The sequence below is a fragment of the Corvus moneduloides genome, chromosome 1 (assembly GCF_009650955.1).
Source record: "Corvus moneduloides isolate bCorMon1 chromosome 1, bCorMon1.pri, whole genome shotgun sequence".
NCBI lineage: Eukaryota > Metazoa > Chordata > Aves > Passeriformes > Corvidae > Corvus > Corvus moneduloides.
In genome coordinates, this window is record NC_045476.1 from 173311 (window position 1) to 190597 (window position 17287).

Sequence of the window (17287 nt, forward strand, 5' to 3'; positions counted from 1 at the left end):
GGTGGTGCCGAGGCGGAGCAGAGCCGGCTCGCCCCGTCCGTGGGCCCGGCCCGGGCCCGGAGAGGGCTGTACCGAGTGGCGCGGTCCCGTCCCGTCCCCACAAAAGCACCCTTGTCCTGGCCCCGTAATTGCTAATCATCAATCACCATTAATAACAGCTGATGAGGCGGGAGGGGGAGGTGCCTTCCCAGGGGCCGGCCGTGCCGGGAGAGCGGGGCGCCTTGCCCCGCCGGAGCGGGGGCTGAAGGAGGAACTCGACCGTGATGTGCAGAAGATGGATGAGAGCAGAGGGCGACACCCCCGCCCGCCTCCCCTCCCCTCCTCCCCCTCCCCCTCCCCTCGGCGGCCCGGCCCGGCCCCCCCGCAGCGGGGCGGGCGGGCGGCTCCGAGCGCGCCTCCACTCCGCCGCGCCGAGCCAGCGAGCGGGCGGGCGGGCGGCAGCTCTCGCCGGGCGCCGGAGCCCACGGGAGGCGGAGGGCGCGGGCCGGGGCCGGGGCCGGGGCCGCGGCAGCGGCGGGGCCCGGCGGCGGCGGGATCGCGGCGAGTTGGCGGCGGCCCGAGCTCGCCGGAAAGTTGGTGCCGGCTGAGCCGGAGGCGCCCGCTCGCCATGCAGAGACCCGGCGGCCAGGGGACCGCCTTCTCCATCGACTCGCTCATTGGGACGCCGCCGCCGCGCTCCGGGCACCTGCTCTACACCGGGTACCCCATGTTCATGCCGTACCGGCCGCTGGTGCTACCGCAGGCGCTGTCCCACGCCCCGCTGCAGTCGGGGCTGCCGCCGCTGGCCCCGCTCGCTTCCTTCGCCGGCCGCCTCACCAACACCTTCTGCGCCAGCCTGGGCCAGGCCGTGCCCTCCATGGTGGCGCTCACCACCGCCCTGCCCAGTTTCTCCGAGCCCCCCGACGGCTTCTATCCGCCGCAGGAGCTGCCCCCGCCGCGCGCCACCCCCGACGCCGGCTGCCGGCGAGGCGCCGACGGCCTGGAGGCGGAGGAGCTGCCCCCGGGCCGCGACAAGGGGCCGGCCGAGCCGCCGCTGCACTTCCCGGACCCCTTCCCCGGCCTTGCAGGTAAGAGCGGCGCGGGCCCGTCCTGCCGGGCGGAGAGCAGCCGCCCCGCCTCACCCGGATCCCCGCAGTCCCGGGGAGACCTGCCCGGGTTCTCTCCACCGTCCAAGCGGCACCTGGGGAAAGGCGGTCTTGCGGCCCGGAGCCCGCCAGGACGGGAGCCGCGGAGCGGAGGTGCTGGGGGCCGGGGCGCGGCGGGTAGGACGGCGGGGTCGCCACGGGTCGCGGCGGCGGGACCTGCCCTCAGCTGCACTTGGGCCGAGCCGGGAGGACCGAACCGAATCCCCTCCGTCCCAGGCCTGGTCCGCAGCGCCCACAGCTTTCGCGGATGGGAGTCAAACTTCGCTTGCCTCGGCCGGGCCGCGGGGCAGGAGGGGCGGGAGAGCGGCCGGTCCTGGGGGACGCCACGGTGGGACTGGAGCGCCGCGGCCCGGAGCCCCGGCCGGACCAGCTGCATGGAGCTCTCCGAGGTCCTGGCACTCGGCCCGGGGCGAGTGAGGTGGAAGGTGGCGGCGAGTCCCACGGCTCGGTCCGCAGCCCTCCCCGCCCGCACCGATCTTGGTCCCGGTCCCCGTCCCGGTCCCGTTTGGTGCGGCGCGGGGCTGCGCCTTGTCCCCAGCATGATGCCGCGTCCCGGGCGGGTGCCTCCCGGCGTCGCCGTGCTGCGACTACCGTCTTTTCAAAGTTTTCTTTCTAAAGCAGGGGCGACGGTGGAGCAGGTCCCGCTCCGAGGCGGCCGCCCGCAGCCCCGCTCTCCTCCGCGCTGGCCGCCACGCCCGCCGTCTCGGCACCGGCTCAGCCCGACGGCGCGGGCAGGCGGCAGCGCCCCTCCTGGGACCCTCGGTGCGGCCGGGAACGGCTCCCGTCGGGGTCCTCGCCTTTGTGCGCTGCGGCCGCTCCCCGAGTACAGCACCAGCCTCAGAGACTTGTTGCTCCGTATTTCTCAGCCAGGTCCAGCACTCGCCTTCTTTTCCCTCGGGTCCTGCAGCACGGGGCGTGAGGGGTGCCTGCAGCAAGACCCAGACGAGCCAGCTGCTGCTTCTCTGGCGTGGCCTCTCTTGAGCTGTCTCCCCTGGCCACTCCTGAAATCCACCTTTGTCTCACAGGCTTCTTGGCATGGGTGTGTGCTGAGAATCACTGCTGCTTCTTGCAGTGCTTGGCTGTTTGTTCTCCATCCTCTCTTTAGTCTCTCCTGGGTAAGCCCAGATGTCTTCTTTGCCCTGCCTTGTTCATCCCTCAGAAGAGCATTTCACTCACTCAAGTACCCCTTAGAACTCGCACCCCAAGTAGGACAATCGGGGCATTCTACCTCCCCCTTGCCTTTATGGGTTACTGGGGTATTGGGTGCTCCTCCAGTGCTCACCAGCCTCTGTGCTGAATCAAAAGCCCTGTGCGATCTTACTTTTTTTGTGAAAGTCTTCTCGAGAGCAGCTCTGCCCTGGCCAAAACCAGGTCTATACAACCTTGTCTTTCCAGTCTGTGGGCAGATGAACTCCATTGTGCTTGATCTCCCTCTGTGGCTCCTCCATAACTGAGCCCAATATGTTCCCTCCTCCCAGGGGACTCAGATGAACTGTCTCAGACCGTGGCCACTTCTGAATCCAAGAAATTCTACCTCTAAGACTTTTCCTGTTGCAACTGGATCATATGATGGAAGGGAAGATGTCTTGCTACTGCTGTTCATCCCCTGCTGCCTCTGAGCACTGGGCTTGCTCTGGAGCCATGAAGGATGCTTGTCCCCCTGCACAGGCCCATGTGGACCCAGTTCTGTGGGATTTGTCAGGCCAAATGCGCCCACCTTCTCCTTTACCTATTGTTTGTCCTGGCTGTACCAGACAAAACTGGAGATGGACAGTGGGGTTTGTTTTACAACCATCTTAGAGGAAACTCAGGAAGGCTGCTGTGAGCTTTTTCCCAGTATTAAGGAATAGAAAGATGATTCATGTCAAAAGGAGTCATCAAAAACTATCTGTAATGCAGTTTGCACTCACATCCAGTCCGTGGCCCCGGCCAAAAGCAATTGTCCAGGGAGGAGCAAGAGAGCACAACCTGTGCAATGCTCAGTTCTAAAATGATACTTTCCTCACATCCAACCATCTGCACATTAGGGACTTCCTGTACCAAGTGTTGTTTCTGTTTATTTAGTAAACTTCGACCAGTTTGTTTTCTGTGGCCTTATCTAATCTCCCCTGGAGTCCACCAGAAAGGAGGGATAACCTTGACATCAGCCACATCAAGATGGTAAGATGTTCCACAGATTGTTTACCTGCAGAAGAAACTTGTGAAGAATAAATGCCTCCTTTTGATTGTTTCACTGACATTAAGTGACTTACACTCTGGAGCGACTGCCTCTGTCCCTAGGCTCTGTTAGTATCTCCATCATGCAGGTGTCTATGGACACAGGATCAGTTGCTCCCTGGATCAGCAAAAGGGATCAATGCACTATTTTGGGGCTTCTCTCTGCATCCACTGGGTTTGAAACTTGCTTCCAGCTGTTGCCACCCCTCTTGAGCAGGGAGAAGCATGTAGGGAAACTGGTGGTGAGAAGCAGCAAAGCTTGAAGTCTGGCTTATTTCTACAGCTGCCACAAAGACATGAACCCTGGGGTAAGGGTACTTAACATCCCTAGCTCTCCACACCTCTTGTGAGAGCAGGTTTGTTCCTGAGCTGTACAGATCTCCTCTGAGATTCAGGCAGTAGTCTGAGACTCTTTCTTGGTTTGATGTAGTGATTGCACATTCAGCTGGGGACAGGGTGAAGTTTCTGTTGTTGCTGTGTGTGCTTACCAACACAGGGCTCATTACAACACCCATTCCTGATCCAGGTCTTCCTGATCCTGCTTGAATAGCTTTGTCACCTGTGAGACCTAAGTCTCCTCACCATGCTTTCCACAACCACAGTGATAGAATCACAGAATGGTTTGGCTTGGCAAGGACCTTTAAAGGCCACCTAGTCCAAACCCCCTGCCCCTGTGGGCTGGGACATCTTCAACTAGATCAGGTTGCTCAGGGCCCTGTCTGACCCGGCTTTGGGTGTTGCTGGGGATGTGGCATCCACTGCTTATCTCGGCAACTTGTGCCAGTGTTTCACCACATTCATTGTGAATAATTCTTTCTTATATCTAATCTAAATGGACTCTCTTTTAGTTTAAAACCATCACCCCTTGTCCTATCACAAGAGGCCCTGTTAAAAGTCTGTCTTTCTTATAAGCCCTCCTTAAGTACTGAAAGGTTGCAATAAGGTTTCCCTGGAGCCTTCTTTTCCCCAGACTGAACAACTCCAACTCTCTCAGCCTGTCCTCACAGCAGAGGTGCTCCAGCCCTCAGAGCATTTTTGTGACCCGCTTTGGATTCTCTTCAATGTCTTTGACAAGATCAATGAACAGCTGTGACTTTGTGAAAAGCCAACCAGTGAGTAAGGCCTATTCTTCATCTACTACTTCTCGTTGATTTTTCAATCATGATGCTTTGCTTCGTGACAGCTTCACTTCATGTTCAAAGGCCTTGAAAGTCTCAGTATAGCCCCAACACACAGGTGGGATCCCTGCCTTCATTCCTTCCTTGCTGGGGACATAGTAGGTGACTAACAGACCAATATACCAATTTCCTTTGTGAAAACATCTGATTTAGATTCTGTTATCAAACAGTTCCAAGTTCCTTACTGCAAACCCAGCTCTTTTATAAGACACAAATGGAAGAGTGCTAGAGACTATTTAAAATTTGGAGTCTGGTTCAGAAGAGAGTATTCAGAGATAGCACCTGTTTTACAAACCATCATGTTGCTCAGCCTTCTTCCAGTCTCCTGGGGCACAGCCTGGGCTAACAGGAGCAAACTGTCCTACCAGCACTCTTTGCTGGTGTGGCTGCTGGGATGCCATCTGCCATCCCTGGGGAATTGCAGTGCCAGGGCAGGACCTAAAGAGCCCTTGGGGAAGACACTGAATTCCTCGTAAGAGCTCTCTTACCTTGTCAGGCCCCGTGCTCCACCAGAGAGAGATGGTACACAGAAGCTAAAAGCTCTTCTTTTCTTCAGCAAAGTGCTTGCATGAGCCTGTGCAATGGCAGCCAAAGTGCTCCCTGCCACCTGCTGCTAATCCTCAGCCCCATAAGCATAAATTCTCTGGGTCTTTACCCTCTATGCACATGGGAAATCTCTTCCCCTGCTCCCTACCCTCAGGAAGAAAGAAATCACTCTGCAGCAGGATAGAGATGATGTTCTTTCCCACTGTAGGAAGCAGGAGGAGCGGGGAGAAGATTCCAGATCTCCAAAGCCACCCACCTGCTCTCAGGAAGCCATAGGCTTGCTGCAGGACTAACAAGGGATGCGGGATCTCCACAGTCACCAGACTACCAGGAATGTCTTCTGGGTTCAAGTAGTCTCTTGCAGTTCTGTTTATGTATTTAAACCCTGCACTATCAGGCTTCTGAGGGCTGTTCTGCCTTTCCCACTGAGATGATCCAGTGGCCCAGGTTGCATGTGCCAGTACCTGGACGCTGCTTAGAAGTTTGGAGAGCTGCTGCTTCTCCTTCTGCATGGTGGGTTATATAGAGTGGCAGTGCTTCAGGACAACTCCTTCCAGCAGTGATTACTGCTCTTGGGTCAGACGAAGAATTTTCTGGTCTCTCTAGTCTCAGCATGACAGAAAAGCTTCTTCACCTGCTTGTGCATAGCTCTGGGCCCTCCCTTCATGACCTCTGTCTGTGGCCAAGAACATCTTCTCACTTTGTTTGAGTCCTTCTACTATGAAAGTGACTGTCTTGCAGACCTCTTTCCCCCCCTCTATCTCCACCATGTCTTCCCTTGCTCCATGGCTGTTTAATCGTTCAGGCAGCAGTTTGGGACACAAGAAGCTTGCAAGGAAGAGATTCATACCCCGGTACCCTATCAATATCCTCACAGGCAGCTGAACAGAGGTGTCTGTGGTGATCCAAGCACTGCATTCTGTCTGGTGGCCTGGGATGAGATGCTGTCTGTTGTGTGGTGTTGACAGGCTCTGTCTTGCCCCTCTGCCCACTGCTGGGCATAGCTGAGCCCTGAGCATCAGCTGCCTCAGCACCTTGTTCGCTGGCCACACAGTCTGCTGTGGTGTGTCCTTGGATTAGGGAGGGAGAGCCAGAACTGGTCCACCCCATGTCCTGTAGAGCCCTGCAGAGAGGTTTGCTGGGCTGGAGCTGGCTCTGGATGCTGTTTCCAGGACAGTTCTGCAGCTCTTGGCTGGCTATTTTCTGAACGGCATCGATGGTTTGGTGCACTGGGAAGGGACAGGGAGGGCTGAGCTGAGAGACGAGGTATGGGCGTTCTTTCCAATGCGAAGGTCCAGACCTGGAAGTGTTGTGATGTTCTCCGCTAGACTGCTACGGCTGGGCCATGGGATGGGGCAACTGCTGGGGGGATCAGACCCCGGGGTGGCCGCCGGGTCTGTCGGTGCTGACCCTTGCCGCCGGGCAGGCTGCGGGGAGCAGGGCGCTGGGGTCCGCGAGTGGAGCGGCTGGCGCTGCCCGCAGCAGGACCTGGTGCAGGGCTGCTGCTGCTGGGGCCGGAGCCGCTGCTTCGCCTGCTCCGGGGCTGCGGGACGCGGTAGTGACGGGGTCCAAGACTGCGGGAGGAGCTGCAGCCTCCCGCCGAGGGTGCGGGGGAGAGCTTCCCCCGCGGCTGCGGGGGCTCTGGGAGCCGAGGGACCCCGGGCGGGACGGGGTGCGGGCGGCGGGGCGGGGCGGGGTGGGGTGGGGTGGGGCGGCGGGACGCGCCGGCGGACACTGACGCTGTGTGCCCCGCAGACGGGAAGGCGTACAGCTCAGACGAGGAGAAGCTGGAGGTGAAGTCGGCGGCGACGCCGTGCAGCGAGCGGGAGGAGGAGAGCTCGGCGGGCGAGAGCGAGGAAGAACCCTTCCTGGACGGGGCAGCTGCCGGCACCGCGCTGGGAGCCAAGGGCAAGGGCAAGGGCGGCCCCGCCGCCGAGCAGCCCCCGCCGGGCTCCGGGGCCGGGAAGAGCCGCCGGCGCCGCACGGCTTTCACCAGCGAGCAGCTGCTGGAGCTGGAGAAGGAGTTCCACTGCAAGAAGTACCTGAGCCTGACGGAGCGCTCGCAGATCGCACATGCCCTGAAGCTGAGCGAGGTGCAGGTGAAGATCTGGTTCCAGAACCGCCGCGCCAAATGGAAACGCATCAAGGCTGGCAATGTCAGCAACCGCTCGGGAGAGCCTGTCCGCAACCCCAAGATCGTGGTGCCCATCCCGGTGCACGTCAATCGTTTCGCTGTGCGTAGCCAGCACCAGCAGATCGAGCAGGGCGCTCGGCCCTGAGCCCGGCGGAGCTCCCGGACCCTGGGGCGGGTGGCGGCGGCGGGGAGGGGGACCGGGCGCCCGCTCCCACTCCTGTGTACATGTCCCTTATTTATTCCGTGTAAACTCTGTACATACGGCAGCGTGTCCTTCTGCCCGTGCCACGGGGGGTGCGGCCGCCTGGCCCTCGGGCCCTGGCCGCCCGCCGGGCCGGGCTGAGCCGGGCCGGGCCGGGCCGGGCCCGCGCTGCCGCTGGCGCCCGCCCATGTATAGCTGTGATTTCAATAAATTATTTTCTATGGAGCAAGACCACGTTCTTCCTCGCTGCAGGGACGGGGGTCCCGGGGCCCTGGCCTGGCGCGGGCAGAGAAGGAGAACAAGGTAGGGAGAGGGGTGGGAACAGGGACAGCGAGAGGGACAGGGATACGGGCAGGGGCAGCGGGCGGCGGCGCCCACCCCAAGGGGCGACCGCGGAGGTCGGGGAGGGCGAGCGGACGGGGAGAAGGGGAGGCTCCGGGGCTCACCCGCCCCTAGGCCGGTGCCGGTACCGGGGCCCGCGGAGCCAGAGGCTGTGCGAGCAGCAGCGGTGGCCTTGCGGGCTCCATTGCACCCGCTGCTGTGCCGGTGCCGAGACGCGGGAGGGAGAAGAGGAGGGGCCGGGAAGCGCCCGGGAGCTTCCCCAGGTCGGCCTTCCCGCCGGCGGAGCCGGGGCCAGGACTGGTTCGGGACTGCCTCCGCAGCTCATCCCGGGGTGGGGGAATGTGGGGGCTGCTGCAGACTCCCAGCACGGCTGCAGCCCCTGCCCTGGCCCGGCACAGGCGGTTCCCTGGTGCTGAAGCCCTGGGACAGGAACAACAACCACAGGGGCTCGCACATCCAGGCCAGCCATTCTCTGCTCTTGAGAGCTTCCACAGCCAGCCATCTCAGATACTGAGCCCAACCCCAGAACCCCACGAAGATCCAGTTTTGCACAGGGCACAGCTGCAATCCCAGTCAACAGCACAAGGGCTATGTGGTTCCCTGGGTGTCCAGCCTTGGGAACCTCTGCTCTGGTTTGACAGTGAGTCCGTGGGGCAAGGGAGCTCCTATGCCTGTGCTGTGGTAGCAACACCCATGGCAAAGCCACCAGAGGTTCCTGGAGAGCGGGAAGGCTCTCTCCAAGGTTTTGCTGGGGCATCAATTGCTCAGAGGCTTGATAGGGAGTTTGGGTCACAAAGGGTCCAACCAGCCGTTGGCACCTTCCCTGGGAGACACAGCTTGGGAGAGCAGGAAATATCCCTGACAGCCAGAGCTGACTCCACCTTCCTGGGTGCCCTCCCTGATGCCGTAGCAAGGGCTGGGCCTCTGTGCTGCCTGGGGAGCAGTGCTCCCTCCCCATGTCCCTTCCCTCTTTGGCAGGTACACTCTGTTCACCTGGAGTGTGGGGTCCATGCTCAGCCTGTACAGCTGAGTCCTCCTGCGGTGCCCTGGAGCTTCAGAGCACTGGGGGGTGGCTGTTCCTGCCCCATGGTTGTTGGCTCCAGTTGGCTTATGTGGCCAACAGACACAGACACAGCTCAGATCAGAGCAACCATTTGGACAAAGGTGTGCTTCTAGCTGTTCTTGGTGGGTGCCTCTTTCCACAGAAATATTTGCTGCAGGTCCCAAGACAGTTCTGCGGGATCCTTTCAGGATTTGGTTTCTCAGCACAGCTGGCTTCCACTGCAGGACACCTGCCTCTGTCCCTGCACCACTGACCTGGAAACAAAAAAGTATCCTCAGGAACTGCCTGGCCTGGTGTTGCTCACAGCATCCCCAGCATGGATTTGTCCTGTTCAGGTAGCAACACCTGCTGGCATTCCCTCTGGATCAGGGGAGTAAATGTCCTTTGGCAGCAGCCCCCAGTGCCCTGCTCTGAGGAAAACTGTCAGCTCCCTTTTCAACAGGCCAGGTTAGAGCTGCCTGCACCTGCACCTCTTCTCCCTCCTCAGGTGGGTGTTGGTCTGAGACAGGGACTGAGCTGTGTTACGTGGCAGCAAAGGGGACACAGCTGTTTGCAGCGACTGCAGTGGCTCTTGCACATGAACTGTACTCATGTCTCTGTGTGGGAGGGCAGGAGGCAGGGTAAAGCCATTTTGCAGCTACAAGCAGGGCTCTGCCACTACAAATGTGTCCACATGAGGGGTCTGTGCCACTGCAGCCGATCACAGCACAGCAGTGCACGTTAACCACAACACTCCAGAAAGTGTCCACAGATCTAGGGTTGGGGCAGTGATATTGAAAGGAGACAAGTTTTGTTTTAAGGTCCAAGAAGTCCCTTATTCCCACTGGGCATTTCTAACTGACACTGGCTTGATATGTCCTGCCCCAGTGGCAGCACTGGTTTATTGTGTCTTTAACCCACCTCCCCCACTGTACAGGCCACTGCCCACCCGAAATGCGTGTGCAGAGTACTCCCGCTCCATTGCATGCTCATCCACCGACTGCTGCTGAGGTGGATACAACACCTACAGTTTTCAGCTGCATGGAAGATTTTTTTGTTGTTGTTTTTGTATTAGACCAGTCCCAGAGCCTGTACGCACTGCAGCCCTACAAACAGCCATGTTAAAATCCCCACAAATGCTGCAGAGGTGCAGCTCTGTGTACTGCTGCTGGAGGTGACAGACTCATGCTGTCACCAGCGCTGCTGGAGAGAGCTGCAGAGCAGCAGAGTGTTCCTGGTACCGAGCAGAGCGGAGCAGAGCTCCCTGTGAACCCTGAGCATTGTGACAGCTCTGGTGCCTCCTGCACAGCGGAGAGCAAAGCACTGCACAGCGAGCACGGTGCATGGCACTGCCCACACTGCACAAAGCAGCTGTGGTCTGTCCCCAGAGGGGAGAGCTGTGGGGGCCCCCATGAGCTGGAGCTCTGGGTGCTGTGTCAGACTGGGGTTGGTGGGAAGACAGCCGCAATGAAAAACTGGGCAGTAAAGACAGACCTGGGGCAATTGAGCCGTGAAGCTGGATGGGGCCTTGGGAGGTCTCTGCTCCAACACCTGCACAAAGCCTGTCCCATTCAAGATGCTGAAGAACTTGCCCATCTGACTTCCAGTATCTCCAAGGGCGGGCAACCCCTCCTCTTCGGGCCCCTGTACCACTGTCCAGCCACCTTCTTAATATGTTTTTTTCCTTGCATCTGTTTGGAATTTCCCATCTACCAGCTTCTGGCTGTTATCCTGTGTGCTGGGGAAGGAATGCAAACACACAGGCTGGTACACATGCACACGGGCACACACGTGTGCACACACACAGACACAGGTGCAGACACACAGAGAAATACATATGGTGTGTATGCATTTATGGACATGTGTTTGTTTATATAAATATGTTTATATACATATACATGCATTATACACATATATACATGCAGTCATATGAAATTGCCTAAGGACGGTAATTTCAGCATTTACAAGGGAATTCTCCCTACCCAAACCTGTACACTTGTTTAGCTGTATGGTGGTTCTTAAAGAACTGGGAAAGGAGCAGGGATTGCATCCACAGAGTGTTTATTCACTCAGCACAACAAAGCTGGTTGTCAGCATTCCCTGACAAGGTGCTTGTATGAAGATGTGATGGCCCACAATATGGTGCTGGTGTTATTCATTAGCCAGTGGCTACAGGGATAGCTCAGGTGCAGGAGAGAAACAATGGGCAGGAGAGAAACAATTTCCCAATGGCTGGCACCTGGGAAGGGTCATGATCTCCCTCTGACCACTCCCCAACTCCTTTGCACCCTGTCCCCACCAGCCAGGCTGGAACTGCCCCCAGGGCTTTGGGAGTCCCTGTGCTGTGGGCATCTGCACCCGCCCGGAGGCCCGACAGCCATGAATGGGCACAGACAGGGTGCAGGTGTTGTAGTGGAGTGTGTTGGTTGGTGCTGCACCTTACTGAGCACAGGCCAAGGGAGCTCGGAGCTGTCACACCTGTGCCTTTTCTCCCAGAGACAAAGCTGACTGGACACATGATGGGACAGCCCTGTGGCAGGATCTCTGCTCTGGCCATCTCTCCTGAAGGCACCTCTGCACGTGCTCAGCATGTGATTCCAGCAGCCTCAGGGCTGGGCGGTGCTGCCCCATGCCCTGCTGCTGACCACCTACAGATCCCCAGGAGGCTGTGCCTGCTCAGCTGGAGCTCCAAGAAGGCCTGTGGGGCTTCTGTTGTAAGTTGTACCCTGTGGGCCTTTTTCTGGCTGTGCCCAGGCTCTCTGGGAAGTGCTGCAAACCTGTGGTCTGGCTGGTTCCCAGCCTGAGGCTGCATATCGTGGATTTACTCATGGCACGAGTCTGCATCCCTGGCTCCTGTCCTGTGGCACCCACCTCCCTCCCCCTTGCTCCAGCCTCAGCTCGATGGTGTGAGTGCTGCTGGCTGCCTGGGGTGGGGTCCTCATGGTGCTGCCACGGAGCTGCAGTGGTCACTGCTGCTGCTCGGGCCATGTAACACAGGGACAGTCCCACTGTGCTGCTGCCCTGGCACGGTCCTCTGGTGTACAGCAGAGCAGAGGGTTGGCCTGTGTCCTCCCTGGCATCAGCCTGAACACAGACACCGGACTCCTGCTCCCAAAACCAGACACAGTGCCCCTAAACACAGAGACAGAGCTCCTGCCCCTAAGCACGGACACAGCTCCTGCCCCTGAGCACAGACACAGCTCCTGCCCCTAAACACAGACACAGAGCTCCTGCCCCTAAGCATGGACACAGCTCCTGCCCCTAAACATGGACACACACCTCTTACCCTGAACACGGACATGGAGCTTCTGCTTCAGCCCGTCCTGGCCTGGGGCCATGTGAAGCCACATTGGTCACCTTGGCACCCAGATGTGCTCCAGCATTGGGGTAATGCTGGGCTGGGGCAAGGCAGGACAGGGCACAAGTGGTGCTGCTGGTGGGGTCTGGCCCACTGCGGGGTGGAGGCTCCTTGGGATGGTGTCAGAGCCTGCGGGGATCTGGTGGAATTCCCTGCCCCAGGGTGCCAGCAAAGGGGCATCACTGGGATCCCCAGCGCCTGTTTGCAATATGCAGGCAGCAGCAGGGCACAGGGCCTGTTTTCACAGGGCTGTGTGCCCACAGCAGTGTCACTGCCAGCAGGACCTGGCCAGGGGTCTGGGTGCCTTGAGGGGACTGCACCCCCCGCAAGTACTGCATGGACCGTGGGGAGCTGCTCCGGGCTGTGTGGCCCCAGACCCTGGATGTTGATGATCTCCGTGGGCTCCTTCCAGCTCAGGGTATTCATGGTTTTGATTCCAGAGCTGTCTCCGCATGGCTCCTGGTGGCCTGGTCATCGCTTACAGCCCCGACTCCAGCCTCAATGCCGCAGGCAGAGTGTGGGGGCAGGCGAGGGGTCTTCTGGGGTCAGAGCTGGGTCCAGGCAGGGTACCCGGGGGCTTGGGGCAGGGCTGGGATGGGAAGGGAGGCGCCAGGGCTGGGTAGGGCGGGATCCCGCGCGGGAGATGATGTATGGGCAGATGTATCAGATCGCACAAGATAAACAAGCAGTGAATTTCATCAGGGCCCATCATGGCTTTAATTTGGCTGCCTAATGAGTCAGATCCAGCCGCGCAGATAAAAGTTGTCAGAGCCGCAGCCCTAATGAATTTCTTGCCACTTGTAATCAAGGCAGCTTGTCTGAGGGGGATGATTAATGGGCCCCAGAGGAGCTGCCGTCCCTCGGCTTCCATTCCCGCTAATGCAGTCGCCAGGAAATTAACCAAACCCAGCACTGGGCTGGGGCCAGGGCCGGTGTGGGGGCACCCATGGGCACCACGAGGGGACGGGAATGAGGGGTGACATGGGTGCAGGGCCCGGACTGGAAGTGGGACCAGGATCAGGACCAGAGCCAGGACCAGGATGAGGATGATGACATGGGCACACGCAGCCGGAACACACCAATGAGTGGAGGGGCTGGTGGAGGGGCTGGGGCCACTGTCTGCAGACCCCAGCGAGATAGCCTCTGCCACAGGAGAGGCACAAGGAGGAGGCAACAGGGGTTTGGCAGGGATAGCTGGGGTAGCTGTGGCAGGTGGGGGTGTCCTGGCACCTCCCTTCCTTGCAGACTGCCACACAGGCTTGGGGCCCAAGGCCTGTGCCCAGTCCCAGTGCAGCAGAGCCTGGACCCCAGCACAGCACAGAGACACCGGAACCCCGAACTGCAGTTTGTGGTGTGGCCTGGGGTGCACCCTGGAACTGCCAGCACTGGGGCTCTGCTCTGCCCACAGCTATGAGAAGCATGCAAAGTTAGGGCTGGCAGAGCAGACACACGGCTCCCTTCACTGCTCAGGGGGTCTGCCTGTGCCTTGGGACGCAATGACACCCAGTATTCTGTAGCCATAGCAGACTCCTCACTTGCCCTGGCAGCCCATCATTCCCTGCCCATCTCTGCCTTGCCCCATCCCAGCTTCACACTCGCTGTCCTGTGCACAGGGACCAGCTGGCCCAGCATTCCTGCCCTGCATGTTCCCTCTCCAGCACACCCCTCTGCTGTGCCCATCTCCCATCCCACCAGAGCTGTGCATTCCTCTGGGGCCATGTTCTGGCATTGTCCCTCAGTGCCCAGGGTTGGCACATCTCCCCTCCACCCCTCAGCACTCTGCAATGTTCCAGGGGCCCAGTTTGGCACAGGACTGCTGTTATCAGAGCCTGAGCCGGAGGAGAAGAGGCTGAACGCTTGTCAGTGTGGGATGGAGAGTCACCAGACCCAGGTGCAAACCAGGGCTGCACCGGAGGCCCCAAAGGCAGCACACTGAGACGCTGGCCTGGCAGGAGGGGGGTTGCTTTATTGGCCTTTATCTCCTTGGCTGCAGATAACACACACAGGGCAACTCATGGAAAAGAAACCATATATACAGAGTGTCCATATAAATATTTCCAATGTACATTTTATACACAAGTGACAGAGACATTCCATAGCAGTGTCCAAAGCCTTGGAGTTCCAGCATTCAGCTAGAGGCTTGACCCCAATGCAAAGAGAGACGCTCCTCTCCTCTCCTCTTGCTCAGCTGGAGACCAGCCCCACCTGGGCAGCAGCGGGAGCCAGCGGGAGGCTCTGATGGAGACACTGTGTATGGCTTGGAGCTTGGAGCTTTAACCTGGAAGGACAGTGACTCTACAGACAGACAGACAGACAGAGCTGGGGATTCCGAGGTGACCATCCTCTTCACGCTCCAGGTCACCAGGGAGGCTGGGGAGGCCTTTGTCCAGGGGCTGCACTGGGGAGATGCCACCCTTGCATCAGCGCACGGGGAGCGGTATCGGTGCGTGCATCCCTCCTGCACCGGCCAGAAGCAGAGGAGCGTGGGGGTACAATGGAGAAATACGCACCTCCTGCTGCTCCCCACCTCACCACTGCACTGGGGAGCGTGGCGAGGCCAACACGGATGGAGAGCTGGAAGGAAGTGCCCAAACTGACCTGCCTGAGGGAGTGGGTGCAGCCATCAGCCTCCCTGGTACTGCTGTGCAGGGGGGGGCTACACACCTGAACTGTCCCCAGCCCCTGCTTTATCTACAGATGTGTGTGATGGGGGGGGGCAGGAGAAACTGCCCCCCCATCCATGTACCGGTCACAAGAATGGGGTGCACTGGAGCCACCCCAGGGATTATGCAGGAGCCCCTCCACAAGCTGACAGCACTGGGTCTGCACAGCTGCACAGTGAGAGGTGGCTGGAACCAGTGCAGAGGAGCAGGATGCTGGCTCCTGGCTGGCTCCCAGCCTCCTCTTGGCTGGAACAGGGGTTCTGGTGGGGGCAAGCACCGCGGGGGCCTGTCTGTGCTGCTCTCAGACCCATTCCTGCGGCCCTGGTCCCCGGCAGGGCTGGAGGGCAGCTGTGCGGCAACCGGAGGGCCCGTGCAGGGCTAGACCGTGCTGGGGCTGGCGCTGAACTCAACCGGTGCCGTGGCGCAGGCGTTGTTGTTGGCATTGGTGTTGCGGCGGGGCAGGCTGGGGGTCAGCGTGGCAGCGCTGTCGCTGGGGCAACCATGCTGCAGCAGGATGTCGATGCACTCCTGGCTGCCGGCTCGCCGGGCATAGGCCAGTGGGGTCAGGCCCCGAGCGTCCCGGCTCTTCACATCCACTCCGTACTGCACAGGAGAGAAGCAGCTGGTCAGTGGTACCTGGGTACCGTGTGCCCATGGGCATGGAAGTGGCAAGGAGCAGAGGGTCTCTGGGGTAGGCAGGAAGAGGGAGCTGGGAGGGTGGCCAGGGACAGGGAGCCAAGAGGGTGGGCAGGTCAGCACGAGTGGGCATGTGGGAGAACCCACGGAAGCAGGATGGATAAAGGGTGCCTTGTGCCCTGGTAGCACGGAGGTGGGGAAGCACTAGGATAGCACCAGAAGCCCTGCGGTAGGGGCTGCAGGTTCTGTCTTACCCAGATGAGCAGCTGCGTGAAGACTACATTGGCCATTGCGCAAGAGAGATGCAGTGCTGTGCGCCCATCTCCATCTCCGTAGGTCTCATTCACTTCCTCCTTGGTGCCATGGGCCAGGAGTGTCACCACGAGGCGCAGGTCATCCTCCACCACGGCCCGCAGCAGCTGCTGCCCCAGCGGGATGTCAGACTGGGGCAGTGGGGCCAGAAAGAGCTTCTGCTCATACTTAGCCCGGATCCAGCGCTCCTTCTCCTCCCTGCCAGACAGGACATTGTCACTGTCACAGTTGAGACAACTTGCCTGGGCCCCGTGCACAAAAGGATATGATTATCAGCACTGCCACGTGAACATACTTGTGTGAGCAGTGAACATCTGTCACACCCAGGTATGTTCTGCATAGCCCCTGCCGTGCCTCTGTGCCCACAGCTGCCACTGGGGTTCTGTCACCCCACTCTGGACACCTGCCTGTCACCTGCTTGACCTCCTTACAGCTCCCTATGGACACTGTATGCTTACGCCTATGCCTATACAGCAGCAGCATCTTGCACCCAGACCCCACACCTGTCCCTGTGCACCTCCCTGCTGGAGCCCCTCGCACCCCAATGCTGTGTGCCTGTGCCGGGGCAGCACAGGGACCGTCCCTATCCCGTGCCTGTGTGGGGCCATGGCCAGTGGCAGGAGAAGGTTAGTGCTGCACACGCCAGCCCAGTGCCACGGGAGGCACCTTATCGCTGCCGCGTCTCGCCTGGTGCAAACAAAGGCGGTGTCCGCGTCCGTCCCGGCGGGGCCGCGGGGCCGGCGGATCGATGTGCGCCGTCCCGCCGCTATCTGCTGCCTTTCTATCCATCTGCATCTGGCGGGCGGCCATCAATGCCCCGCGCCGAGCATGCTCACTGCCGCCGCCCCCTGACCCGCGCTCCGCCGCTGATAAGCCACAGAATGGGCTCTCGTTGGGATGAGTGACAGGAGAGTGGCTCCGATAGGGACAGACAAGGGCCTGAAAGGGACAGACCCTGGAGACCTGCACGACGCTGCCAAGCCATCTCTGTTAACCCCTTCGGCTTTGCAGCCAGCCTCAGCTCTCACAGTCACCGCACGGCTGTGGCCGCCATGGAGCCCCACTGCCCCACCAGGATGGCAGGAGAGGGTGGCCAGTGCCTCGCAGGCGGGCAGGACCCCCAACACTGGAGCATCTTGAGGAATCCTGCCTGCCTCAATGGCTGCTCCCAACCCCCTGTAGCATCCCCCAGCCCTCCTGGTGTGGTTCCCAAGAAGCATCTCTGGGGTTCACCACCTCCCTTACCGACTGCTCTCAGGCGTGGGCTTGGGGTACCCCTCCACCATTCCCTCCCAGACAGCGTTTGCAAGTGCGTTGCCGATGGCCGTCATGACCATAAGAAGCTCGCTAGGCCAGTCATCCAGGTCCAGGGAGCGCACACGGGACAGGTGGGTGCCCAGGTTGCGATGGATCCCGGAGCACTCGATGCACATGAGAGCGCCCAGGTTCAGACTGGCCCAGTCCGGATCTGAGGGCAGCAGGATCAGTGGGGGAGAGTTAATACCTGCCAAG

General features: G+C 60.0%; 2 protein-coding genes across 4 annotated transcripts in view; one reads left to right on the plus strand and one right to left on the minus strand.

The window, feature by feature from the left end:
• Positions 1–274: 274 nt before the first annotated feature.
• Positions 275–7554, plus strand: GBX1 (gastrulation brain homeobox 1). Its single transcript, XM_032126187.1, has 2 exons — positions 275–1067; positions 6842–7554. Exons 1-2 carry the CDS (start codon positions 275–277, stop codon positions 7363–7365), a joined length of 1317 nt encoding a protein of 438 aa, XP_031982078.1. The 3' UTR covers positions 7366–7554.
• A 6556-nt stretch (positions 7555–14110) lies between these two features.
• Positions 14111–17287, minus strand: part of AGAP3 (ArfGAP with GTPase domain, ankyrin repeat and PH domain 3) — a 110565-nt gene continuing 107388 nt past the window's right edge. For all 3 annotated transcript variants that reach the window (XM_032126466.1, XM_032126386.1, XM_032126312.1), the window contains exons 16-18: positions 17021–17243; positions 15718–15973; positions 14111–15430 (exon numbers count right to left, since the gene is read on the minus strand). In XM_032126466.1, coding sequence (XP_031982357.1) covers positions 15206–15430; positions 15718–15973; positions 17021–17243 — 704 coding nt within the window. In that variant the 3' untranslated portion in view covers positions 14111–15205. The remainder of the gene's footprint in view (positions 15431–15717; positions 15974–17020; positions 17244–17287) is intronic.

Bases quoted from the DNA above. Each gene is read 5' to 3' on its own strand.
- GBX1 (XM_032126187.1), top strand. From the start codon at position 275: ATGGATGAGAGCAGAGGGCGACACCCCCGCCCGCCTCCCCTCCCCTCC. The intron at 1,068-6,841 runs GTAAGAGCGGCG...TGTGCCCCGCAG, and splicing joins CCCCTTCCCCGGCCTTGCAG to ACGGGAAGGCGTACAGCTCA.